Source organism: Sus scrofa, chromosome 8, assembly GCF_000003025.6.
Source record: "Sus scrofa isolate TJ Tabasco breed Duroc chromosome 8, Sscrofa11.1, whole genome shotgun sequence".
In the NCBI taxonomy this organism is placed as follows: Eukaryota; Metazoa; Chordata; class Mammalia; order Artiodactyla; family Suidae; genus Sus; species Sus scrofa.
In genome coordinates this window covers 543,140-569,861 of record NC_010450.4, presented here as the reverse complement: position 1 = coordinate 569,861, position 26,722 = coordinate 543,140, and the positions used below count along the sequence as shown (strand labels likewise).

The window sequence follows — 26,722 nt, the reverse complement described above, 5'->3', positions numbered from 1 at the left end:
CCGCTGACTCAAGATCCCCGTTTCAGCCTGTGCCATTTTCACCTCAGCCCCGCAAGGGCACAGTGAGGAGGAGCTCACAGCGGGCGGACCGTCTAGACGGAAGCCGGGACGCGGACGGCGAGCCTGAGGAGCGGCTGTGGGAGCGGGCACGCACGCTGGCCGGCTGTCTGTCCAGCAGAGGTTCACACGCGGCCCGCAGCTCTGCATCCACCAGCAGAAGTGCTCCGGGCAGCTTTGCTGGGTACAAACCTGTGAGTGGTGGGGGGTAGGTCACTGCTCCACGTGTCCAGTGGGCACCACACGCACGGTGGAAGGACCAGCTAGCCCTGCCCTGGGGTGAGCCCTACAGGCAGCTGCCGGCGAGGTTCCATTTTCACCAAGTCTCAGAACTGGCAGGGCCACCCTCCCCAAGAACCAGCCCTGCCGGCACACCGACCTGGCTAGGACCCGGGGCACCCGGGGCAGCCTACGCACTGGGCTGGTGCCCGTGGCAAATTCATCCCGACCTGTGTGCTCTGCTAAGACCTACTTCTGTAGAAAGGAGCAAGGCAAGAAGGCAGGCGGTGACCATGGAGGGAGGGAGTGGAGACCCCCGCTGTCCCCCTTTGGGTGTGGATGGTCTCGAAGGACCCACCACCCCTGCCGCCAACTGTGCCCTGCACGTCTGCCGAGCTGCGAGCCCACGGGCGTGTCAGGCCCCACTGGCAGCAGGGGTGCCCAGGGCTCGGGGAGACCCCACTCAGATGGTGCTGCCATCCTTGGCCATGGTCTTTGGGGGACAGGGACCCAAGACACAGGGTCAGCAGGGGCACCTGGCAGGAAGCTGCAGCTGCTGGCAGCCAGCAAGAAGCCCAGACGGGCCGAGGGCTGGGGAGGCACAGCTGTGAGGTTAGGAAGATGCGCAGAGGAACCCAGGGGCTTGGCTGGTGTGGTGGAGAATGGGTGTGAGCGGCCAGCGAGCAGAGGCCACGGACGCGCAGTGGCCATAGCAGGAAATGTCTGCAGGGGCAGCGAGCATAGGCTGGGCGCTGGGCACGTAGGTGGCCCCGACAGGCATGCCCTGCCCTGCACTGCCCTGCCCAGGACGGCCTCCTGCAGATTCTGAGCCCCTTTGGCCGGAGTGAGAATTAAGAGCAGGCCTTGGCCTAAGGGAACTGGGCAGCGACTGGACTGCTGGGGGCCCACGTGGATGGCCCGTGCAGCACCGTTCCTGCCAGCGTCCAGAGGGTGGATCTCAGGGAACACTGCCCCTCTTCCGGGCCTGGTGCCTGCTTAGCAGGAGACACCCTCGGCTTCCCAGGCCCCTTACAAGAACCCCAGTGGGACCCCCCGGCACCAGGTGCTGCTTGGGGGAGCAGCTGTGAGGCTGAAGGGGCCCTGGGCACAGCCACTGCTGCTTCGCACCAAACAAGAAGGAGAAAGCCTTTTATTCGCATGTCTTACATTTACAGTTTATTAGCTAATCAACATCAACATGCAAAAATAAGCGCTGAATACCAACCTCTACGATACAGCTTTGTGTAAACTACAATGGCTCGTCTGATTGGCAGAGTCATTGGTGGTTACTTCAACTGAACTACTGGTTTCCGTGATGAGATTTAGAGCTAAAGTTATGGAACCTCGGCAAGGCCTTTGCAGACGCTGGTCCAGTGGGTTTCCACGTGGTACATTCTCGGGCAGGAGATAAGGCGGCACGAGTGACGTGACCCTGAACCCACACACCCCAACACGGCCCAGAGGCGTGGTGGCGGGGAAGGCGGCCATCCTGGCGTTTTGGCAGCAGCTCTACAGAGGAGTGAGAGGGTCCCTTGCGCCAGAGTCCCCGCAGGCCAGTCAGCCATGGCCACCACTGCTCCCAGGCCATCACCGAGGACCAGCGCCTTCTCCAGGGTTCGTTATTAGCAAAAGGGAGGGAACTGTGAGAACACGGGGAAGGACTCGGTTCCGGTTGTGAAATGTCTTAGCTTCCCCCCCACCCCCCCGTGGTCAGTCTTTAAGGAAACGTTTCTCTGAAAGGTGAAAGCGCTTCAGAAGCGTCAAACAGCTGACTTGTTACAAATTCAAGTACAAGTTTGTTAAATCTTACTTCCTCTCTTCCCAAGAGTGTCTGTCGTTGCTCACGGATCTTTGGTCGCAAGAAACAGAAACACAGGCAGGCAGGCAGGGGCCCGCGGGCCGCCCAGGCGCGGCCGCCCTGCCTACATGATGTACACTTTCTCGGCCTGGGAGAAGTGGAAGACTTCTTTGGTTCTCGGGCAGACGACCTTATCATCCTGCCGGATAGAGAGCAGGGACTGCAAAGCAAGAGCAGGCGCGTTAAAACGGCCATGCGGCTTAGCCCGACGACGTCTCTAGAGAAACGCACCAAACCCACTTTCGGGAAACAAACCATCGCCTTTGGCAAGTTCCGTCCTGCTGCAGGTACCCGGCCAAGAAACCGCGGCTGATCCTCCTCCAGCGGGCGGATCCCTCCCCGCCCCGCCCCGCCGGGCCCCTGGCCCCGCCCCGCCGGGCCCCTGGCCCCGCCCCGCCGGGCCCCTGGCCCCGCCCCCGCCCTCACGTTGTAGCCGTAGACGTAGCCGTTGGGCAGCATCATGGGCGGGTTGTTCTCGTTCATGACGTCTCCCGAGATCTTGCAGACCAGGCGCGAGTTGGCGCAGTGCGCCATGGGCAGCGGCTGCGCCAGCTTGTTGAGCGAGCGGCTGCACACCGGACAGTCGGGGCTCCGCGAGCTGCCGTCCTCCTTGTAGCACTGCCTGCGCGCGGGTTAAGGAGGGTGGCGCGGGGGCACGCGGCACACGACGCGACGCCACGTGCGGCTGGGGCTCTAGGGGCGCCCCGGGCGTCAGGCCAGACGCCTTTCCGGGCGGCTCGCTCCCTCCCCGCAAGCGTCGCGCACCTGGGAGTCTGGCCAGGTCTCGGAGGCGCCCCATCTCAGGGCGGGTTTCCACTGGGCAGCCCCCTCCCCCCACCGGACGGACGGACCCCAGTCCAGACGCAGGTCTGAAGGGGACGCGGCACCTTTCTCCAGGCAGAGGCAGGCTGGCGAGGCTGGGGGCACAGACCCCAGCCCCACACCCGGCCGGGGTGCACACGGCAGGCCCCTCCCAGCGCGAAGGATACGGTGTCTTTATGGCCGAGAGGCCGGCCTGCAGGGTGAGGGTGAACACGGAGTTGTTTCCCAGCTGATGCAGCCGGTAGTTGTCGTAGCGGAACTGCTGGATCAGCATCCGCCACCGGGCCGGGTCCAGGAGGTCCTGGGGAGACAGGGCTGAGGAGTGACAACAGCAAAGGCTTCTTCCCTGCGACCACGCCTGCGGCTGGAGGGCAGCCTGGACTTCCCATGGCCAGCGAGAGCCCAGGGCCGCCCTCGCTTCCTGGGACACTGACCCCTTCGAGGTGCTCCCCTGTCACCTAGCTCTCTTTCGTGTGGCTGGATGGGCCTGACCGCGGTCTCGGGAGGCAGCGCGGCCGCACAGCCGGGGAGCTCCGCCTGCCCTGGCCCCTGAGCTGGCAGGACGCCTGCCCTGAGGCTCGGCCCCTCCCGCCCGTGAGCGGCGATGGTGGCACTCACCGGGCCCTTTACCCCCCTGCTGAGCTGAACGGCTCACCCCCAAGGGCAGGCTGGGCTTTCCTGCGCTCCGACAAGTCTCCAGGGCAGGAAGAAAAACCCAAGGCCAAACTCCGAGTCCACACGCAGTGCCTGAAGAGCCCTGGACTCCTGAACCCGGCAGAAAGCATGAGCCCAGGCAGCACGGGAGGCCAGCGCCAAGCGCTCCGGGGGGTGGGGACCAGGTCGGCCCAGGGGCTCCCACAAAGCACCCTTTGGGGTGGGGCTGCAGGGGAAACACTTGGGGCCCTGGACAGAGACCAGCCTCAAGGCCCGAGAACAGGGCCAGGTCAGGGCACAGGAAGGGTTTGAGTCTCTCCTGCAGGGACCAGGACCGAAACGTCCAAGCGCGATGGCTGCTGTGGTCCGACTGTACACGGCCCACCAGTTACTCAGGGAGGGGAGGAGGGCCTGAGCGCGGAGCCGCTGGATGGGTCAGGACCCAGAGGGCTCCCGACACTTCGTCCTGTGGGGACCTGGGGGGGAGGCTGTGACTCAGACAAGGGCCGTGCCAGACCACCTGGCACCTGCTTGGACTTGCAGCCCCCAGAACTGTCACCACGACGCTTCTGCCTACAGTACCATGTCACAGGCACCAGAACAGACCTAGAAACCTGTCGACAGAAGTGGATGTGTGTGGCAGCAAACATGGAAACAGGTCAAAGGGGCTTTGGAGCTGAGTGATGAGCAGCCGCTGCAGGAGTCTGGAGGCGGTGCGGGAGGGAGCGGACCCTGGGCGGGAGGGACCCTGGGCGGGCCCCCAGTCTCCACAGGAAACCGAGGGAGGGAGGGAGGCGGTGGCTGTGCTCCACGGGGGGGGGGGCACGGTGGGGGGGGGCGTGTCTGAGCAAAAGCTGCAGGCGCCCGCTTGGCGTCTCAGAGAGTTTAGAGCACACATCGAGGCGAGAGAAGTGACCAAGACACAGCTGTTCATCAAAAGCAAGCACGACCTCGGGATCTGGAAAACTCTGTGCGCACCGCCAAGGACCAAGAAAGGCTGTCTGAGAGAGGAGCCTGGTGCTGGGGGCTGCTCCGGACTCAGCAGGCACCCTGGGAGCATGGCCAGTCTCAAGGGCAGGGCGGAAGGAGGGCTGCCAGACCAGGCTGCGAGGGTGCTGTGTCTTTGGAGGCACGGTGGTTGCAGGTCATGAGGGCTGCCCCCAGGTTTCCCAAGGGGGCAAAAGAACCACAGCTCTGGGGGCTGTGCCTCCCTGGAGGTCGGAAGAGACACCCGTGGGGCAGGGACTTGGGCAGGTAGGCCGCGATCCTGGCACAGGGAGAAGGCAGGACAGGGACAGGCTGAAGCGCTTCGGGTTGTCCTGAGCAGCCACAGGCGCGAGATGGACAAGGTCTCCGTCGTGGAGGCCGGGCGGGGCTGTGGCGCCCGGGCCCTTACCTTGTAGGGGGAGATGTGCGTGTCGGGGGGGAAGGCCAGCATGCCCATGGCCTGGCGCACCTCATCCAGCTGGCTCCCTTCGGCCTGGCTGAAGTGCTTTCTTGCGTGTCTAGAAAAGGACAGCACGGCCCGCTGGAGTCTGCGTGTCCATCTCTAAGAGGCTGAGCTCGCTCTGAGCCAGCGCCTCAGACCCAGGGCTCCGTCCCCACCAGACACACAAAGTGTGCTGTCACTCAAGCGGGACCCACGAACCAGGCCCAACACCTTACTGGCACTGGGTCTGACCCGCCCCCTCCCACACAGCTCCAGGAGCCCGAGCCAGTTCCACCTCCCAGCTCTGCAGGGACCCCCGCCCCAGAACAGCCTCATTCACAGGCACCGATCAGACCCAGGCCCTCAGCCCGGGCTGTGCAGGCGGGGACCCAGGAGGGCACGGGGACCCCCTGCCGCCACGCCCTCACCAGCTCCTTCCCAAAGGCGCGCGTCCTGAGAGAAAAGTGCCCTTGGCCCACCCCCTAAACACCACGTCCTCTGTGCTCGCAGCCTCCCCAGCCTGGGCCCACGTGGTCAGAAAGGATGGCCGCTCTGCCGCTTCCGGGTCGGGCTGTGGCCCCAGCACTCCTGCTCAGGGGCCTCGGCCCACAGCCAGGCGAGCGCCAGCATCGCCGTCCTCCCATCCAGACTGACAGACCCCGCCAGCCGAGGCAGCCGCCCCCGCGAGCCCCAGGATGGCTGAGAAAAGCCCAGCTCCGCTGACTGCAAAGCCCCTGCCCGACGATACCGGGACCGGGCGGAGGTCTGGCCTTGTCGGGGACACTCAGGACACTATCCCGAGGAAAACGACAGCATACCCCCCCACCCCCCGCCCCGGCAATGGCAGAGGAGCGGCTGCTGGCCACTCCCGGCCATCAGAGAAGACCCGCTGGACCCCCGCGCTGCCAGACCCAGAGCCGGAGCGAGGCTGCCGTGCGGGGAGCCCTACCTGACGGCGTCCAGCCTCTTGTTCTGCCGGATGAGCTCAATGAACTCCTGGATCCTCAGGCTGAACTCCAGACAGCTCTGAGGGGAAAGACGAGACAACGCTGGGCTTAGACGACGGCGCCGCAGTGTGTCCCCGGCCCTGCGCTTCACACATGCACAGGAGCTCAGAGCGGCTGCGCGGGCCCATCTGCTGCCGAAACTGTCATTTCAACTGGCGGCCAACACCGCTGCCTTGGTTCTGCGGGGCCGTGGGCCTTGCCTCTCCCGCTTGGCCTGGCGATGGGCGACCTGAGGGCCAGAGGTCCGAGCACGTCCCACGGGGCCGGGCCCTGGGGATGGCCGGGCGGGCCCAGTGGGAGGCAGCTGGAGGCTGTGGCGGCCGCCCACAGCTCAGCTCAGACATAATTTCCCAAGGAACCGGGTGAGCACAGGAAGAAAAGCTCCCAACCGCTGGCCGTGGAAGGCGCCACTTGCTGGCTGTGTGCGCCCCACGAAGCGCGGCAGCAGTCCTTCCGCGCATGCTCGCGAGCGCATTGCCCATCCCCCGCACAGGGAAGCCCGAGGGTCGGGGAACCCAGGTTTCTGAGCAGGGGGCACTGGGCAAGGGCCCTCGGGGGAGGGGGGTGCTGGAAGGTCTCCAGGAGGTACATTCCAGGCAGAGGGAAAAGCCAGTTCAAAAGGCCCTGGGACGGGCGGGGCCCAGGGCAGGTGGCAGGTCGGGCTGCTTCCGCTAAGAGGCGGGAGCCCCAGGACCCGCATCGCGGATGCACGGGGTCTGGGGCTGGAGCTGCTAAGTGGCGAGGTGGCCGTGCTCCCAAAGCTCCACAGGAGGCTCTGCGGGGCTGGGCTGGGGGGTGACGGGGCACCACCCGTGGGGTCACTTGTATGGAGGCCCCGGCTAACCCTGACATCTTAGCGGCATCGATCCAACTTGGGCTAAAACTCTGGCTGTGGGGAGCGTGCAGGCAGGCAAGATTAACTCTTGTGACCCCAGCTGAAACCTGGATTGTTTACAAAAGAAGTCACTTAAACTAACGTCTTCGGCACAGTTCCAGAACCTACGTTCCAACCAGAACAGAGGCCCTGGGGCTGAGAGAACGGGAAGCAAGCCCTCGGGGGCTCCCCCGCCTCACTCCCAGGGCACCCAGCGATCGAGACGGCGTCGACAGGGTTCTAGTCCTGACGCTTCCAGGGCGCCGTGCCGGCCCCACAGACCCCCTGCCCCGACTCCCAGCGTGCACAGTGCGTTCTGGGGCAGCGTCCCAGCTGGACCCCAGGCGACACCCTCCACCAAGGCCCCAGCCTCACCCCAAGGACACAGGGTGGAGCACGGGCTGACCTCACCACCGGGTTGTACTGCCCGGGGCCACTTACCTGGCACCCACACGTCCGCACCAGAGGTGCTCCGAGCAGGCGGAGTCCCCACCGACCCTCCTCCCTGCCCTCTGTGTGGGCACTGAGCCCCGGGCAGGGTCTGTCCCAACCCCGGCTTGGGGGGAGCAGGGCACGTGCCACCGGGCAGGTGCCGCACAAACCACCGACAAGGAACGTCAGTGCCGCTTAGAGGCCAGACGGGCGGGAGCAGCGGGGAGAGGCCCCGCCTGCCTCGGGCCGATGCTTCCACTGGGGGGGCTGTGTGGACGGCCCAGCCCGCGGGGCTTTTCCAGACAAACCCTGGGTTACAGCTCCACCCAAGTGACGTGTGTAAACATATTTCATCATTGACGGCGGCTCTTGGCTTCGCCAGGTCAACCTCCAGACAGTCCGCTAAGGTTCGCGTGCTGCTGGCGTTCAGACTCGGCCCGCGCCCGCCGAGCTGGACGAGCCCATCCCGAGCTGAAGACGGAACACGCCGCGTGCGGGCTGTGGCTCCATATGACGACGCAGACACAGCCCACACCCTGCTGCCTCCCTCGGCCCGACGCGTCCAGGGCCCCAGCCGACCCAGGAGCTTCCGCTTGGCGCACCCAGGACTTTGGAAGCTTCCAACGATGGAGCCTGGCTCTCAAGAGTCAGTCTTTCCTCACGTGGAGTCTCACCACTGATCTACGGGACCCCCGGCACCTGCCCCCCGCCCCCGCCCCTGCCCGGCCTGGGCCTGTGTGAGCTCACGTGCGCAAGCCACCTCTGCTGAGTGGACACTGCGTGAGGAGCGTGTCAGGGATGGCGTCGCGGCGTCTTCCAAATGCACTTTCGGATGCCTACTTATGCCCCATCAAGTCTGGTGGCGAGGCCCCGGGAACACACGGTGGGTGGATTCAGCCCCCACGGCCCCACCCCCAGTAGCTGCGAGGCCCCCGCTGCGACCCGGCCCACATGGCGTGCCCTCGCCAAGCAGCCGTGTTCTCTGGGAGGGGACAGGGCTTGCAGAAGCTGCCTGTCGCCACCGGAGGCTGTTCACCTGCTGCCCCGGTTCCCACCGAGCGCCCGGCTGTGGGGGTGGAGCAGGAGAGCGGGCGCAGTTACATACCAATTCTGGCTTTCCTTTTATGGTTTCCATACCAAGATCCTCACTCTCTTTAGGGGAGCCACTGGCCACTCTACTTTTCCGTCCCGTCTTCGCATCGTGCTCGCTTTGGCGGCCCTGAGTGGCAGAGAGTGTCACCCTTGGCTGGTGACTATGCGCACAGGACAAGCTCAATGGGGCGGGGTTAGAGGCACTCAGTTTAGAACACAGAAAACAAAGTTTTTCTAACGAGGCAGGAAAGGTTAATATAATCAAGCGTTTCTGCAAGCCCTGGGGCCGTGACTCCTTTCAGGAAGCATGTTTAACTCCGCAAGTTATCTCTAAGTGTCCATTTTAAGCAGCTTGTATGTCTCCGGAAAGGCTGTATCTGAGAAAACCCCGGCCTGGAACTCTGCACACTGGCAGGTGGGCCTGAGTGAACGGGCGGAGCCGGCCCCCCCGACTCCAAGCCCAGCAGCGGCCACGTGCAGCGCACATGCGGGCGCTACCTCGCCCTTCCGAACATCTGTCCAAACCATATGCAGAGGGGTGCACTTTTCACGGTTTCTACCCAAACACTACCCCCAATAAGACCCCGAACCCACACCAAACCCTACAGCCCCACCATGAACCAGCTACAGAACGCTGAACCGACAGGTGAGAAAGCACTTCGGCCCCGGTGCTGGCGCAGCCCCAGCACCCCCTGCAAGCGCCGTGCGCCCCGCCCCCCAGGAGCCCCGCCCCGGTGCAGCCCCGCCCCCTCAGGAGCCCCTTCCCGGGGCAGTCCACACACCTTCATCTTGCGCAGCCGCGACTTGTTGTCGTGGCACCAAGCCAGGCAGGTGGCGGTCTCTCGCCTCTCCAAGGACTCCTCCACCTCCTTGGCCGTCAGGAACATCTCGATGTTCACCAGGTCCTGCAGGGAGGGAAGGGCCGGCTCAGAGGAGCGGCCTCTGCACCTGCCAAGGCAGGCCATTTGCAGGCCCTGGGCCCCCCGCCAGCACCCGGCTGCCCCGCAGTCCACGCTCTGTAGCTCATGGCACAGCCCTCCCCCACCCCCACGGGGCAGCCCCTCCGCGGGGCCCCGGCCCGGTGCCCCATTTAGACGCTGGCTTCCACACTAGGTGAGAATCCAGGCTCTGCCAGAACTTGGGCCCCGAGGGGCGGAAGTCTGCTGCATAAACCTCCTCACGGGGAGGGCAGGAGACCCCAGCAGTGCCTACCCTCAGTTTCTGTGTGTTTTACTCTCCGACTGTCCGACTGATTTTAGGCTTAGATTTTTAAGAAGGGGCAGCAGGGCGGATGGGGGGGCTGGATCTTTCTCCCCTCCACCGTCTGCTCCCCTCCTCTTCCCCAAGGCCTGGCAATCTGGGAGGGCAGGCTGAGCGCAGCCACGCCTGCTGCGCTGGAGGATCCCGGCAGGGCCCAGGACCCGCCCGCGCTAACGCGCCCACCAACTCAAGGATACACCTGCTGCAGTCAGGGAAATTCTGTGTGGGACCCGCAGTGCGAGGCCCGCCGCAAGAGGTCAGGGTAGGACCTCCCAGGACACACAGAGCGAGGTGATTTCAAAAGGTCAATTTCTCTTCCATCTGGAACAGACTCACAAAGCCTGAGTCCCCTGCTCAGGCCTCACAAGGGCTGCTCGGTGCTGCAAAGGGGTGGACAAGGGCACTTTTTTGCCCATGCTCTCTGACCAAGGTCGGCCACGTCAGAGCCAAGGAGTTCACCACGGAGCATCCAGGGCTGAGCCCCAGGGCCACATCATGCTCCACACAGAGGCCGTGCAGCGGGAAGGACCAGAGTCGTAGTGATGGGTGTAGCGTAAGATGCAAGCTTTTTAAGTACAAGACGCCTAACAAGAGAAGGAGTGTGTGAATGCATATCAAGACGTGCGCCGTGGTAACGACGCTGCAGTGAGAACAAGAGCCTAAGAGCAAAATGAACAAGAAATAATCAAGGGCTATTCCTTCGCACTGTGGATGCGCCCACGGACAGCACGGGTCCTCCCCGAGCACGTCCTGTGCAACCGAGTGGGCGCCAGTCCGGGACCGAGGAGCAGCAGACCAGAGGGCAAGGGGTGTGCTGCTGTCAGGGTGGGCGCCGCAGACGCCCCGGCAGCTCTTCAGCTCCTGCGCCGCCACACTGGACAGCGGGTGGTCACGGCAGCCACACAGGGTGGCTCTGCTCGCGTCCTCAGGAGAGGCAGCAGCTGGGGCCCACGGGAAACACTGGGCGCACCCCCAACCTCCCCAGGCCGACCTCCACCCCAGCTCCCCTCAGCCCCACGTCCTAGGAGGGTCCTGAACACCTGGTGGCAGGCAGACAGGGCTGGGAGAGGGGCCCGGCCAAGCGCGCCGCCCCTTCCCCTCACCCCGCCCCCTGGCGCTCCCGCCCCGCCCCTCGCGCTCCTGCCCCTTACGCCTCCAGCTGCGGCAGCTTTGCCCTTCCGAGGGGCGGGTTGTGGCGGAGGCGCGGAGGCGCCCTGTGGCCGCGGCAGGTAGGGCTCGCTAGGTCAGACCTCTGCTCGCTACCCTCGCCGCAGAGGTTGGCTGCTTCCCTGCTTCGCCTCCATTCCTGCACCAGTTCCTCTCTCAGAGCCCTTCCCGGCCGGCAAGGGCTGGGCTGCCCCACGACCGTCTAGCCTTTCCCGCCCACTTTCCATCTTTTCCAGGTCTGCTCGGACTTCCAAGAGGTGGCCTCTCCCACCTGCACCTGTGTGTGCGCCTGCGTGGCCTCCATCTGGGCAGCCGTGGGGTCCGTCTTTCCGGGTCTTTCCCTTCCTGCTGAGGGTCCACGGACGTCCGTGGACCTTTGGCCGTGGGAGTCTCCGGGAGGACGGCCCAGGTGCACCAGAGCCAGGCGCAGGCGTCGCCCCTCAGGAGGCACCGGGTGAGACGGCGAACGGCGGCCGACAGGGGGGACGCCACGCAGGCGCTCCTCCCCCCACGACCCTCCACCTCTGCGCGACCCGCACGTCCTCTTGATGGCGTCTCGATGCAAAGAAGTTCTTATCGGTAACGAACCGCAGCACCGCAGCCTCTACCCTGGTGAGTGTCCAACCCCATGGCCACAGGGACGCCCCCCTATGGACTCCTGCACACGGGGTTTGGGGGGGGCTCCCCGTGGAGCCCCCTTCCAGGAACATCTTCCCACAAGGCGCACTCTGACCTCTGAAGGCTCTGAGGCTGGCCGGCCCACTGTCCCTCTTTGCACCTCTGGGGGCACCACCCCATCTCCCGACACCCAGCGCGGACAGGGTGCACCAGCAACTCGAGGCCAGGAGAGCTGGCTGGCTGGGCAGGAGCTGCGGTGCGGGCCGGGGAGGAGGCGGGTACGGAACACAAGGGACGACTGGGCGCCCTGCTGTCCCCAGGCACAGGCAGCACCTCTTGCTGCCAAGCGTGTCGGCCACGTGGAAGTCCTGGCCGCCCAGGGCTGGAGCCAGCGCCAATCAGTCAGGAAGAGGGTGCGGAGGGGCGGGCCCTCTGTGTCCCGAGCACAAGGCAGAGCGGGCTGTGGCCGAGCCACACCAGGAAGTGAGGACTTCGAAGGTACCGTCCTCCACGGAGCGGGGACAGGCCAGAGCAGGGGCGCCACACTCTGGGCAGTTCCAACCGCTGTCCCCACCCCCCACGGTGAACACTGCCCTCAGGACGCCCGGGTACGGACGCTCCCAGCCACATCGAGCCGAAGGCTAGAGAAGGTGCGGACAGACGTGCGGAGACCTGGCAGGGTGAGGGGACAGTTCCCCTGCGCTGCCGCCCAGCAGCCCAGGGCACCCGCCCACAGTTCACGTGGGGGTGCGGGAGCCCTTTGCACACCCTGCTCATCAGAACACGTGCATGCAGCCCTGGCACGCCACGCCACGCCACGCCCGCCCCCTCTGCCCAGAGCCTGCCGGGCCCCGCCGCGCCCCACCCACCTCGATGCCGCTCTGGCGCGCCAGCTTCACGGCGGTGTTGTAGTAGCCGCAGCGCAGCAGGTGCTCCACCATCATGCGGTCCATGCGCTTCCGCTTCCACAGCCCGGCCGCCGCGGGCTGGTCGCTGCTGTGCTCCTTGAGGTGCTCGATCCTGCGCTTGCACAGCTTGGCGCTCTCGTCCTCCGCCTGGATGGACTCCACTGCCTGCGACGTGCGGTGGGAGAGGCGCTCAGGAGGGGCGGCCCCTGGCCCCCGTCCCAACCCCTGACAGACGCGAGACCCGGAGGTCAGAGGGAACTGGGGGCCTGTCGTCACCGGGAGGGGCAGACCCAGCTTTCTGGGGCTGCGCCTGCCCCTCCCTGCGCCCGGCCACCTTCCGGCGGATGGTCTGGAGCTCAGCTGCTAGAAGAGCACAGTTTTAACTGCGTCGTCGCTTCCTGCTTAGTTCAGCCACTGTCACTGTAACGTGACTTCCCATCCTTCCTAACACCCTTCCTCGCCGTCCCTTCCGTTCAAAATTAGCGAGCCCAGCTAGAGGTGCCCTACGCCTGCGTGGTACACGTCTCACAAGAGCCACTGGCAAGTCTGGCGAGTACCACCCAGGCACTGAGTTTGGTTTTTGCGGCTTTTTGGTTTTGCTTTTTTGGGCCGCACCCACGGCATCTGGTGGTTCCCAGGCTAGGGGCTGAACTGGAGCTGCAGCTGCCGACCTGCATCACAGCTGCAGCCACTCGGGATCTGCCGTGTCTGCGACCTACACCACAGCTCCCGGCAATGCCAGATGCTTAACCCGCTCAGCGAGGCCAGGGATTGAACTCATGTGTTCATGGATATGAGCCAGGAGCTCCGCAAGCACTGAATTCCTGACTTTATTCCATTTAAATGTTAATGTGACTGCTGGCCACGCCTGGGACAGCGGGTGGAGCGCTCTGGTCTGCCCTTAGTAGAATTCTAGTAGGTTTCACTGTCTTGGCTTCCAACGGACCTCAAAAAGTAGGCTGTTGGGGAGTGTCCACTGTGGCTCAGCGATAATGAACTCGACTAGTATCCAGGAGGACGCAGGTTGGATCCCCGGCCCCACTCAGTGCATTAAGGATCTGGCGTTGCTGCGGCTGTGGTGCAGGCTGGCAGCTGCAGCTCCAATTCAACCCCGAGCACGGGAACCTCCATGTGCCGCAGGTGCAGCCCCAAAACGCAAAAAAAAAGTGGGCTGTCAGGATATTTGCTGCTTCTTGAGACGTGCATGTTTCCCCTACCTGCTTTTAAAATGTTTCTCTTTTCTTCAGTCTCACCACGTGAAAATCCTAGGCTTGTTTTCACCTGTCCTGCTTAGGACTGAACGGGGACTGGTCGGCTTGACACTCTCCCCTGCACCTGCGCTCCCTCCTGCCCGGCTCGCCTGACTCCGGTCAGACGGGGCAGAGACTCTGTTCTCTCTGAGACCCTCTCCCCTCTATGCGCTTCCTTGTTTTCATCTCTGGGCTGTATTCTGGGTGATTTCCTCAGGCCAATCTTCTCTCTTTACCTTGGTCTGCTTATTAAGTGTTAAAATGTTTCTTGCAAGCAAACACTTGAGGTTTTGGTATTTTTATTGCTTAAAGTTTTATTGGGTTCTGGTTAACTCTAAGTCACTTATACTTTCTAGTCCCTGCATGTGTTTTCAAGTTGTTTTCTCATTCTTTACACAGAGTGAAGTCTGTACTTGATAATTTTGGTATCTGAAGTCTGTGCAGCTCCTTCTCCTGCTCCTGCAGTGTCTCAGCCATGGTGTCTTGCGTACCTGAACCGTCGGATGCTCAGACAGAGGCACCCTCCACTGGCAGAACTGCATTGACTCCACCCGGAGCCTGGAGGCAGCAGCTGCCGGGACCACTTACGTACTGACACCAGGTTCGAGGGCTCCCGGCTCAGCCGGGCGTGGTGAACCTGTGCGGCAGGGCTCTGCCAGGCAAGTCCCCTCCTGGGCACCCTCTCCTGGGGTGTCGTGCTGCAAGGCCCTGCCGCCAGGGCCCCTCTCCACTGGCCCCGAGTCCCTGGCCAGCAAGGCCCTTGGTGGGGCTCTCTCAAGGCAGCAGGTCCCTCACCTTTTGGCCCCTCCGACCCCCTGCCCTCCGATGCTGGTGATTCCTTTCTGTCTCATGAGCTCTTTGATGCTTTCGATAAAATGTTTTAAAATGTCTCACTCTAGGGGTTCTCGTTAGTGGGCATACCCATCCTTCCCAGAAATAAGATACCCACTATGCCGTTTTGAGGGGAAACTGAAAAGAATCAATGTGCCACTGGTCCTGGCCGCCCTGTCTGGGCTTGGGACACCTGGACCGGGGTGCCCCGGCCCTGCAGGAACAGGAGCATGGGCCGGGAGGCCAGCCTGCCAGTCCGACAGGCTCCCGAGGGCAGAGAGCAAGGGCGGGGGCACGGCACGTCCTGCCGCTGCTGCTGCCGCCGCTGCAGCTGCCCCGGGAGGCGGCCCGTCTCGCAGACGAGCCAGGCGAAGGGCGAGCCCGGGGCGCGCGCGCGGCCCGGCGGCAGTGCTGCCAGCACTAACCTTCCTCTTGAGGACACTGAGCTTCTCCACCACACCGTCCAGGAGGCTGACCACGGAGTCCACGGCCGGACAGCTGCTCAGGGTCTTCTCCAGCTCGGCCACCACCATGGTGACGTGGCTCGTCTCTCGGTCGATGTTCTTCTGCGCGGCGCGGAAGCGCTTGTTCAGGGTCTCGTAGGGCACCTGAGGGAGACACGGCTGCTGCGTCCACGCCCGGCCTCTCGCGGGCCCGGGCAGCACCCCTGGGGCGAGGGGCTTCCGCTCTCAAACGACGAGGCTCCTCTACAACCCGCCCGAACCCTCAGGGGCCTGAGTGAGGTTTCTGGGCGAGGACGCAAAGGCTGAGACGCACAGCGCCCGCCCCACATCCCACGTCCCAGAGGCGGCGCAGCCTCCGCCCTGCCCAGCAGCCGACGAGTGTCGCCAGTAGATATGGAGATGGCCCAAGGCGAGCAGGCCGGGGACCTGACCGGGGCGGATGAGACCGCCCGCGAGGACCCTGCCGTGTGCCCGGTGGGCGCTGAGAGGCCAGGGGGCCCAAGGCCGCAGCGGCCAGCCGTGCGGGCAGGAGGGCGGGACAGCCCCGCGCCCCCTGGCAGGTCGCGGTGCGGGGCCACCGACTGGCAGGTCCAGAACCACCCGCTGACAGAAAACCCCTGGGGCGCCCCGACACTCCCGGGCTCTCTGCCCACGCGCGGGGCGCCTTCCAGCTGCAGGGTCGGCCTGCGCGCAGGCAGGGCAGCATTGCGCCCGGGAGTCCCACGCGAACCCAGCCAGGTGAGGCCCCCACCAGTGCGTGGCTGCCCCGGGGCCAGCGGGTCACCGGGGGGCATCAGCCCGGCTGCAGGAGCTACGCCCTGGGGAGCGCTCGTCCTCACGGCCCGGCGAGGCAGGACCCCCTCCTGGGGGCTCCGCCGACGCTCCCCTGGCAGAGCGGGGGCCCCGGCCGGGGGCCCGCACGTCGGCGTGAGCACAGTCGCCTGTGTCTGACCTGACCTGCATCTGCACGCGCAGAAAACAAGACAAGTGGCATCCCTAGAAAAGTGAACAAATCCCACACACACAAGGAACCAAAGCACCAAAGCTGCTTCCTTATCCAGACGCGAAAGTTCCATTCCAATCAACACGGTCAGAACCACCGAGCCCCAGGAGAGCACCGCTCACAAGCGCGGCCCGGGGGCAAGCACGGCCCGCGGGGCAGCTGGTCCTGCCTGGTCTGCGCGCCACACGAGATGCGGAGACCCCAGAGCAAGTGGGGTGCCACTTGCATCCAGACAGGAAGCACCTGACGCGACCGCCTCCGCCAGCCGCCCGCGGTGCCGGCTGTACCGGGGACAGGCCTTCCTCTTCCCAGGGGAGAGGCCGACGCGGGGTCTGGCCCGCTCCCTCCCATGGGCACTAACGCCCCCTGCCAGGCGGCCTGCACCCCGCCAGCCGTGCTCTCGAAGCTCCAATCACTCCCCAACCCTGAGCCCCCGGCCGGGCGCGGGCCAGCCCCACCGCTGCTCCTGACCGCACCAACCATCCTCCCAGACCACAAACCACCTGCCCACACGCTCAGGGTCAAGGCTGGCCGCCCACTCCTGCTGCACGGCTGAGCTTTCAGGTTCCCTCCGGGCTCGGCTACGGTCCAGGGGCAGGGGTTGAGCAGCAGCCCCCGCCCTGCCCACGCTTCGGGCACCGGCACCCTTCCCCAGACGCGGCAGCCTCCTCCCCAGGACTCGGGGCGGCCCAGCCTCGCCCCTCCTGCCTTTCCCAAGCTGTTCCTGCTGTTGTCACCAGCAGCTCCACAGGCTCCTTCCTGAAGGGTTTCTGCCAAAAGGAGGAATGGAATTTCAGAAATGCTCGAGATTCTAAACCAAGCCGAGGTATGGCTGAGAACCAGGCCACAGTGAGACGGTGAGACGTGTTCAGATGTGCCCGGCCCCAAGCTCAGCAGCCAGACCCCTTCTGGGAGGAAAATGGCCCAGATGTGGCCGTCAGTGGGACCACAACCACCAGCCCAGGAGACACGCAGTGAGGACAGACCCACAGGGAAACGTGTAGGTCTTTAACGTAGCACAAAGGGAAAGAAGGGGAGCGGAGGAAACGGAGCGACGCTCAGCGGGAACTGGCCACGGGCACAGGAGCACGTGTCTGCGAAGCACATGCCGGACAAGGGCCCCGCTCCAGGCTGTGCGACGACTCCCACGCCCCACAGCAGAGACACAGCCCGAGGGACATGCGGGCAGAGGACTGGAGCTGGCATTTCTCAGACGAGAGACGCGGCTCCCAAGCGTGCAGACAGGCGCGCAGCTCCACGGATCCATGCACAGCTCGGGCGGCTCCCAGCAGCAAAGAGGAAGCAGTGCTGGGGGGCAGAGCGTCCGCTGAGGATAAGCCCCTGTCTGCGGTGCTCCGGCCGGGTGGCCCGAGCTGAGAGTTCCAGAGAGCTCCGCTTACGGCTGGACACTTAGACGCCCCGACTACGATGAGTCCGGATGCACCACAGTAAGAAAAGATGCTGAACGATCTGGATAACGCAGGCGATGCTGCCCGGCCTCAAGGCACGGGTTGAGGAAGGCAGGGAGAGGTCGAGATGGTGGGGCACCCCGGAGGGGAGCCCACGCGCTGTCCATGGCAGGGCAGGAAGGACGGGGCCCGCACAGAGGGGCCGGGTCCTCCCCGGGGCAAGGCCGAGCCTCCACCCCCACCTCACATGATCTACACAAACTGCTTCGACATGGACCACAGACCGAAACACAAAAGCTGAAACCACAGAACTTCCAGATGGAGATACAGGAGGCCATCTTCACCGTCTGGAAACAGGCCCACTCTTCCCGCGGGTCACAGAACGGACTGAAAGACATCAAATCAATCCCCGCAAAACCAACTGTCTTCGCTCCTCCGAAGACAATTTAAGAACAAAGACAGGAGTTCCTGCTGTGGCTCAGCAGTTAACGAACGCGATTAGCAACCATGAGGATGTGGGTTCAATCCCTGGCCTCGCTCGGTGGGTTAAGGATCCGGCGTTGCTGTGCGCTGTGTTGCAGACCGACAGCTACAGCTCCGATTCGACCCCTAGCCTGGGAACTTCCATATATGGGTGTGGCCATAAAAAGACAACAACAAAAAGATTGAAGACAATTTTAAAGAATAAAGATCACTTAAGAACTGTCTAAAGCAAAAGCCACATCTCTTATTTTACAGTTTCTATTTCCGACGTAACTCAGACACCATCAAACTCACCCTTCGAATGAACATCCGCAGCTTGGCGTCTCTGAGGACACTCACCAGGTTGTGCAACTATCACCAGCAGCAGCTTCTTCCAGCACATTCTCATCAACCAAGCAGGAACCCCTGCCTGCAGAAGACCTGCCCACGCCAGCCACTGGCACTCCCTTAGTCTGGACATGTTGTAGAAACAGAGTCATACACAACGTGGCCTTTGGTGACTGGCTCTTTTTACTCAGTGTCATTTGCCCAAGCTTCACCTACGAGGTGGCATGAACCCTGTGCCTTTTCACGGCGGGACGGTGGTCCATTATGGGAGTGCTACGTGTGTTCACGAGGTGATGGACTCTGGGGCTGATGCTGAAGAGTAAGGCTCTAAAGATCCCCATCCAGTTCCGTGTGGACCTGTCTCCATCTCTCTTGGGTAAGAACCTAGGGGAACAGCTACGGGCTCCTCCGGTAGCTCCCTGTCCCCTTCTGGGAGCATGAGTGGGCTGTTTGCACTTGGCCTCCCTCAGCGTGTGCCAGGGTCTGGGCTTCCCCACACCCTTACCCAAGGCCTGCTGCTGCCCACCCTCTGCACAGTCTCTCCGTGGTGGTGCCTCCCTGGGGTTTCGCTACCTGCCTAATGACAGAGGACGGCGAGCTGCTTCTGCGCTTCCTGGCCACCTGCGACTCTTCCGCGAAGGAGTCATTCAGATCACTTGCTCGTTGGTAAACTGGGTTGCGCGTCTTTACGTTGCTGAATTTTGAGTTCTTCGTGTATTCTGGACACTAGATCCTTCCCAGGAATGATTTGCAAGTATTTTCTGTCCCATTAGCAATCTTTTCACTTTCCCAACAGCATCCTCGGAAGCACAAGCCTCTTCTCCTCCCTAAAGTCTGAATCACCACGGTGTCACTGTGAAGACTCTTCTCCACTGCCGTCCTCGCCATTCATCTCTACGGCGGGAAACACCAGTCATCTCAGTACATACTGGCTGTGCGTCCTGCAGCCTCGCTGGATCGGGTTCGCTGGCGCCGGCGGGGGCGGGGGTCTTGCGGGCGTCAGCCGTCCATCCTTAGCATTTTCCGCAGACAGATCATTTCACCTGCAAACGGAGTCCTGCTTCTTCCTTTCGAATCTGAATGTCATTTCTTTTTCTTGCCTGACTCCTGACTGCCCCGATGAGAATCTGTGGCACCGACGAACGGAAGCGGGGACAGCCCTCCTTGCCTTTCTGCCGACCTCAGGGCAAGGCTGTGGCGCCCGGCCTCGAAGCAGGATGCTGGCTGTGGCCGCCTCAGAGGTGCTCTCCAGCAGGCCGAGGAAGTTTCCTCTGTTCCCAGCCTGCGGCGTGTTTCCGTCACCAAAGGGTGACGGGTCCTGTCAGGTGCCTCTGTCTGTGACTCCTGAGACGACCTCGTGGCGTTGGTCCTTTATGCTGCCAGTACGGCCGTACGCCCATCTTCAGTGTGGAGCCAGCCCTGCGCTCCTGGGGCAGACCCCACTCCGTCGTGGTGCACAGTCCTTTCCTGCGCTGTCAGATTCGGTCTGCTGACACGCTGTTGCGGATCCCCCACCTACAGCCTGTCGTTTCCTTGCGGCATCGCCTGTCTGGCTTTGCCGTCAGGGTGAACCGGACCGCAGAGGACGAGGTGGGAAACGTCTCTTCCTCCCCCATGTGCGGGTCGTTCACGAAGGGCCAGTGCCACCTCCTCTTTCAACATTTCATAGACTTCACCGGGGAAGCCATCCCTACGTGGGATGGGCTATTCAGCCATCGTTTAACAAATGAGCGATTTTACGCCTCACCTCAACGCTCTTCCTTTCATATATTCTGTCTGTAGTCCTTTGCCCCACACTCAACCCAAAACGTCCTGGCGCTTTCACATCAGTTTGAACTAGCTCTGTATGGTCCCTATTTGATAATTTTTTTTTGGCCATGCCCACAACATGCCAGGGCCAGGGACTGAACCCAAGCCACAGCAGTGACAGTGCCAGATCCTTAGCCTGCTATGCCACCAGGGAACTCCTTGGTAGATGTTTTCTTAAGACTTGTTACTTGCGGAGTTCCCGTCGTGGCGCAGTGGTTAACGAATCCGACTAGGAACCATGAGGTTGCGGGTTCGGTCCCTGCCCTTGCTCAGTGGGTTAACGATCCGGCATTGCCCTGAGCTGTGGTGTAGGTTGCAGACGCGGCTCGGATCCCGCGTTGCTGTGGCTCTGGCGTAGGCTGGTGGCTACAGCTCCGATTCGACCCCTAGCCTGGGAACCTCCATATGCCGCGGGAGCGGCCCAAAGAAACAGCAAAAAAAAAAAAAAAAGACTTGTTACTTGCTTCTAAAATCTAGTTTTATTTTATCTGGTTACACCAAAGATTTCTATTTGTATTAATCAAAATCTACTCAGTTTTTCCCTACTAATTTGTGGCACTACAGCTTTTAAGATCGGAGGATTTCTCCACTTAATTGGCTGATACTAATTATATTTCCTCCAGTACCTCTTTCCCTTTAGTGACTCAGGAAAGCAACCCTTCCAGTTTTCACAGCAGAAAGAGAAGACGGCAGACACGCCTTGCTGAGACCTGTCTTGACACCTGCGCTCTCCTCCCCCACTGTGTCACCTGCCTTAGGCTGTGTCCCCCCAACCCCTCCAATGTCTGCTGTGGACTTTCCCAGTGTCTGCTGGCAAAGCAGGCAATCTCATTTGTCACCGTCATGTTCTCAGCCGTTTTGACCAGCACGGGAAGGAAGGATTTCCCCAAAGGCACAAGGCCTTTCATCTTTCACAATTAAGAAAGCGCGAAGGAGGTTTCTGAGTGTTTACCGCGAAGCTAACAGCACCTCCTCAAGGGTCGGGCCGAGCCCTGAGCGGCAGCAGACATCCGACCCCATCTGGGGAGCTGCCTCGTGTTTCGAAGCACGCGTGGTCGGGTCTCGGCGGCCCCACGCTACCCCGGGTGAACGCCAGGCACAGTCTGCACCTGCGGTTGGGGCACCAAGGACAGGAGTGCTTCGAATCCCCTCTTTTAAACAGGCTTTTTTTTTTTTTTTGTCTTTTTGCTATTTCTTTGGGCCGCTCCCGCGGCATATGGAGGTTCCCAGGCTAGGGGTTGAATGGGAGCTGTAGCCACCGGCCTCCGCCAGAGCCACAGCCACGTGGGATCCGAGCCGCGTCTGCAACCTACACCACAGCTCAGGGCAACGCCAGATCGTTAACCCACTGGGCAAGGGCAGGGACCGAACCCGCAACCTCATGGTTCCTAGTCGGATTCGTTAACCACTGCGCCACGACGGGAACTCCTAAACAGGCTTCGTAAACAACGACCAGGCCGGGTCCGCCTCCGGGGGACTGAGGAGCTGGACCCTTCCCTCCACCCAGCGCGGACAAAGCTGGAGGCGTCCTCTGGGGGACGGGGGCCTCTCATCTACAGCCGTCGCAGGAATCTTTCCGGCCACAGGTCCTCTTGAGAAAGGGCAGTGCGGGCAGATGCCTCAGCCACTGCCGCCAGCCTGACGGGAGCCGGGACCGCGTCCTCCCGCCCCGGGACGGCTGGCGAGCACAGGCGGGCACCGGTGCCCAGCGTATAGTTACACGGGGGTGATGGACTCTCTGGCCTCTTAGACACGATACACGCCAGAGGCGGCAGCGCCCACCGGACTCAGCGGCGGGCCGGCCGTCAGCCTCCTGGTCCTGCCCTCCCGGGAGCCCCGCCAGGCCTGACGGGGCGCAGGGAGGCCCGAGGGTGTCTCTCCAGCTGTCACTGGCACGGCAGACGCGCGCCACACCTCCAGCCGCACTCAGCTGCCAGCCCCACGGCGCGACCAGGGCACAGGCGCACCTCCGCCCGCGCCGGTCCCGGGAGGCGCGCTGCCCGCTGCCGCCGGGATGCCGAAACCGGGGATGCGCCCGTGCTGACCTCGGCCACTGCGTCCTCCTGCAGTCAGGTCGTGTTTCCGGGACATGAACATTTGTCGCCGTCATTCTCAGCGTCACATTTCCTGCTGCTTCAATTCTTACTTCTCTGGACAGAATTGCCAACATAACAGGGCAAGGTTCGTTCGTTCGTTGAAGAGTCATTTCTCCTCTTCCCTCCACACAGCGTGTAATCCCAGTGGTGAGAAACAAAGCGGCAAAGGGAGCAGGTGAGACGGCACAGCGGCCAAGGAGAAAGACCGCAGGAGGGGACAGGGTGCCCGGGGCCCCAGGTGAACAAAGGCCACCCCACCAAGCAGGTGACACCTGAGCAGAGGTGGGGCGGGGGGCTAAGCCCGACAGACATGTGGGCGAAGCATGCTGAACAAAGACACCAGAGCAAAGATCCTGGGTCCGGTGCCGGCACCTCCCGCAGCAGCAGGAAGGCCACTGTGGTGAAGTGCCTGGGGGCGGGGGGGGGGACGTGCCAAGTGCCGATGGGCCTGAGAGGCCACTCTAACAACCCTGGGCTTCCCCCCAGGTAGGGACGAGGCTGCTAGGACAGAGGATGGCACTGCCTGGCGACCGGTGGCTGTCCTGGACGTGGGCAGGGCAGGGACCAGTGGCAGGCAGCCTCAGGCCACGGCGGGGCGGGAGGCACAGGGAGACAGTAGGGCTCTGAACACGTTCTGGAGGCAGATGGGCAAGCAGAGGGCCCAAGGCTGGCTGCGAGGTTCCAGCCTGAGCCCCTGGGATGGAAGAGCGGTCCCCCACTGAGGCCAGGAAGGCAGAGAGCGGGTTTGTGGAGGCGACCGGCAAGACGACAAGTCCAGCTTCCATGTGCTGGAGGCCGCCACGCCCAGGATGCAACTGGAGGCAGAAGTGCGACGCCAATGCTTCAGGAGCTTCCCACCAGACAGAAGAGAGGCCTGCTCTGCCCATGGGCGCCCTCTGGGCCCCGGGAGGGAGGCAACCCCAAGGCAGGCCTGGCCGAGGAACGAGCATTCCAAGGGGCATCCAACAGAAGCAGCGTCAGACTGTGACCAAGGCCGGAAAGAAAACACCAAGGGACCACTCAGCCTGATGCTGCTCAGGGCCCTCGCGGCAAGGGGCCCTCACCAGGCTGTCTCTTTACGGTCCCCTGGCAGCCAGCACAGCCACCCCTGGCTCGGGCCTCGGAGCTGAAGCACAAAAGCCAGCCCGCCCTTCCGGGAGGCCCTGCAAAGGGAGCTGGCCCCCAACCCTCCCCGCTCCCACCGCTGGCGGATGGGGGGACGGGCGGGAGGACCGGAGCCCCCGCAGGCCGCATGGACGAAGAAGAGATGGCAGGACGATCGTGGGCAGACATGAGGCAAGACACGGAACAGGTGGCCGAGGGGGCTGTCACCTGAGGGCTGGCTGGTCGCAGGAGCCGGCGGCTGACCGGGCAGAGAGCGGGGCCGGGGCTGGGGCCCGTGTCTGCAGAGCAGAGAGGACCGCGGCCGACGGAGGGAAAGCCAGAAACCGAAGGAAACGCTCAGACCCAGCACACCCTGATCCTCGCCTCCAAAGCCCGGCGGCTTCGTGCTTCCTGGCGTTCTCGAAGCCGCCAACACGCGATCCCGAGCCCAGCCAAAACCGAGTTTGGAAACTACGCGGAAGGGGGCGTGTCACCGGCACCCAAAGCTTCTAGGAGGACAGAGCCGGGATTTGAATCATTTGAATCGGCCGAGCGGGATGTGGGCAACAAGATGCCACCACATAAAAGCAGAAGATGTCAACATTCCTCTAGAGAACTCCAGGCACCAGGAGACCCCACCTCCTGACCCAGACAGGGCAGCCGCACACTCCCCCGCCCGCCCCAGGAGCGGGGGCACGGGTGTGGGGGACCCCCGGCTGGGGTGCCGAGATGAGGCTCCAGGTGTCCAGAGCAGGTCCCAGGGAGCAATGCTGGGCCCTGCTTCCCCGCCGAGCAGACGGCTCCCCGCTTAGGTGCTGATAAAAAGGGGCTCTAAAATATTATTTTCCTGCTGCTACCTGAAGGAAAAGACAGAAGTAAAAACTCCAAGATACTAATGGGAAGATCAGCAAAATAATTTGGAGATAAACACAACTGCTTCTACAACGAGAAAAACTTTAAAAAATGCAATTAAAACAGGGCCTCCAGGAGTTCCTGTCGTGGCTCAGTGGTTAACGAATCCGACTAGGAACCATGAGTTTGCGGGTTTGATCCCTGGCCTCGCTCAGTGGGTTAAGGATCCGGCGTTGCCGTGAGCTGTGGTCGCAGATGTGGCTTGGATCCCGTGTTGCTGTGGCTCTGGTGTAGGCCGGGGGCTACAGCTCCGATTAGACCCCTAGCCTGGGAACTTCCATATGCCACAGAAGCAGCCCTAGAAATGGCAAAAAAGTCAAAAAAAAAAAAAAAAAAAACAGGGCCTCCAGTTCACAATGGTGGGTTAGGCACCCAACTTTCCCCTTCCCCTCCCACGAGGCCTACAACCCGAACCAGACAGCACTCCAGGGCAGACCCGCAGCCAGGCCAGAGCACCAGGCGCACTGCAGAAAAAACAAGCCCCCTATGGCAGGGTCCTGACCAGAGGTTCTGCGGGGCCACCCCCTCCGCCGGCTCCCCCTCCACCAGGGCAGCTGGCTGTGCAGGAGCATCCTGGCGGCCTGCCCAGCACCCTGAGGGCGGGGCGAGGCCAGGGGTGCTGCCGAACATCCCGCTGTTGCCTCAAGTCCGCAGGAGGAGAGGCCTGAGCCAGTCCGGCCACCACAGGGGCGGGTGCTCGGCGGGGAGAGGGTCAGCGTGCTCCGCTTTCGCCCTTCCCCAGGAGACAAGGGGGAAGTGCTCGTGCAGGCTGTGGGGAGCCAGCCTGAGCCTCCCAGCCTTCTGAGGAGCGCTCGCTCGCCAGGAACTCAGTTCACGCTCCTTCCCAGCCACGTGGGAGAGCGGCCTGTGCCCCAGAGAAGCACGACCCACACCTTCCAGAACCTGGCCCTCGGCCCCTTCTCCTCCGGCCTCTGCCCGGCACGCCCCTCCTACCACGCCTGCCTCTGGACCCGGCTCAAGGCTGTGACCAGCGCAGCTCCGCAGCCGACAGCTCTTCTGTGCTTAATTAATTCCGCTTTAACAAATGCTTCTAAATCAAGGCTCCCTGGTTCCCTAGTGAAACTTCCTCACGATCCACTGAGAATTGCTCCTGAAAAAAATGTTAACTCAGCAGTGACAGTGACATGCATGTCGAGAGAACAGAGAAGTTATCACACAGGCTCTAATCATTTGTGAGGGAAAATGAAGCTATCTTGCAAAAAATCCTGCTTTAAAAATCATTCTCAAAAAGAAGTAGAACTCTAACCCGACAGGCTCGCCTGCAATGACACTGTAATATTTCTTTATCTCTGAGTCTACATGGCGACTTTAATCGAAGACTACTGAGGAACTCTGGAACTCAAGTGACACTCAAGGACGTCTAGTTGGGCGCCTGAGGCAGCAGAGAATCCTGGTCTGGGCGACAGGGTCTTGCGGAGCTGAGTATGAAACCACCACCCACCCACCTGCTACCACTGAGGTGGACGGGCATGCCGAGGTCCCAGGGGAGGAGAGAAGCTACCTGCCACCCCCTCCCCGGAAAGGAACTGAGTCACCCTGCTCAGCCACAGGTCCCCTGAGAACGCTACAACCTCGATCTTGTCTGGAATCATTCCCAGGTGCTTCTTGGGATTCAATGACCATGAATTCCTCTGCTAACCAGGGAAGGAGCCAGTACTGGCCTCCGCCCTCGAACACCAATTTCATCCCAGTGTCAGGGACTCGCCTAAGTGACCATCCAAGGTCACGTATATGGCAACCGAGTGGCAAGGGCTGTATTTCAGGTTTGGTGACGCCCCGTATACGGGCTCCCATTGGGTCGTGAAGTCTCTCCTTACAGGTCCCCTAATTCGTGTCTGGAAGCTATACATCAACACCTTCTGACATAAGCTTCCGGGAGGACGGCTGGACACCAACGGCCAGTCGCGTTGGGCACCCTGGATGGGCGCCTGCGACCCCACGCCCCTGAGACCCCAGCCTCCAAAGTCACCAGGCAGCCTAAGGCCAGAATTGTCACCGATGTGTTCGCCGTCGTGATGGGGAGAAGGGGCCACAGTCGCATTCTGGAAGGCGAAGCGGGGCGCCAGGCAGACGCGCCCCCCGCACTGTCACAAAGCCCCTGCGGGCAGACAGGGGCACGGACGGCCACACGCCACACCCGCCGGCCGCAGGCTCCCGGGCCCCGGACCCAAGGAGCCCGGCCCCTCAGACCACGGCCCCCGCCCGGCGCCCCAGGCCGCGCCCTGTCCCCTTCTCCCCTCGAGCTCACCGCCCCCCGCCCCCCCACACACACGGCCCGCGGCCCCCGCCAGGTGCGGGCGCCCCTCGGCCGCAAACCCCACCTTGAGGGTCGGGTACTCCTGCACCTTCAGGGTCATAGAGAGCTGAGCCGCGGACTCCTGCACCGCCATCTTGAATCGGCCAAAACATTAGCGGGCGGAGGGGAAGCCAAGCGCGCGGCACGCCGGGTAGCGACGTCGCGGGGCGGGGTGGGGCGGGCCGACGCGTCTGCACCAATCGCGTCCGCCCCCTGTCGAGTGGCAGAGGGAGAAGGCGGGGCCGCGGCGTGCAAGCCGAGAGGCGTCCTCCCCACCCAATCACCGCCGGCCTTTCTCTCGTTCAGCCAATCGGCGGGAA

The 26,722-nt window shown here is 62.9% G+C and overlaps 1 protein-coding gene across 7 annotated transcripts; it reads right to left on the bottom strand.

Annotated features, from left to right (window-relative positions):
* MAEA (macrophage erythroblast attacher) lies at positions 1,425-26,581 on the bottom strand. Of its 7 annotated transcripts, XM_021100887.1 has the most exons (10): positions 26,428-26,581; positions 14,904-15,086; positions 12,359-12,562; positions 9,227-9,349; positions 8,458-8,571; positions 5,989-6,065; positions 5,007-5,115; positions 3,124-3,257; positions 2,561-2,756; positions 1,425-2,294 (listed from the first exon to the last, which is right to left on the bottom strand). In XM_021100887.1, exons 1-10 carry the CDS (start codon positions 26,494-26,496, stop codon positions 2,199-2,201), a joined length of 1,305 nt encoding a protein of 434 aa, XP_020956546.1. In that variant the 5' UTR covers positions 26,497-26,581; the 3' UTR covers positions 1,425-2,198. The 7 variants fall into 7 exon arrangements, 4 of the variants coding, with proteins under 4 accessions (XP_020956546.1, XP_020956543.1, XP_020956547.1 ...); XR_002346522.1 differs by having other exon boundaries at positions 3,124-5,115; XR_002346524.1 differs by lacking the exon at positions 26,428-26,581 and adding an exon at positions 22,019-22,439 and having other exon boundaries at positions 3,124-5,115.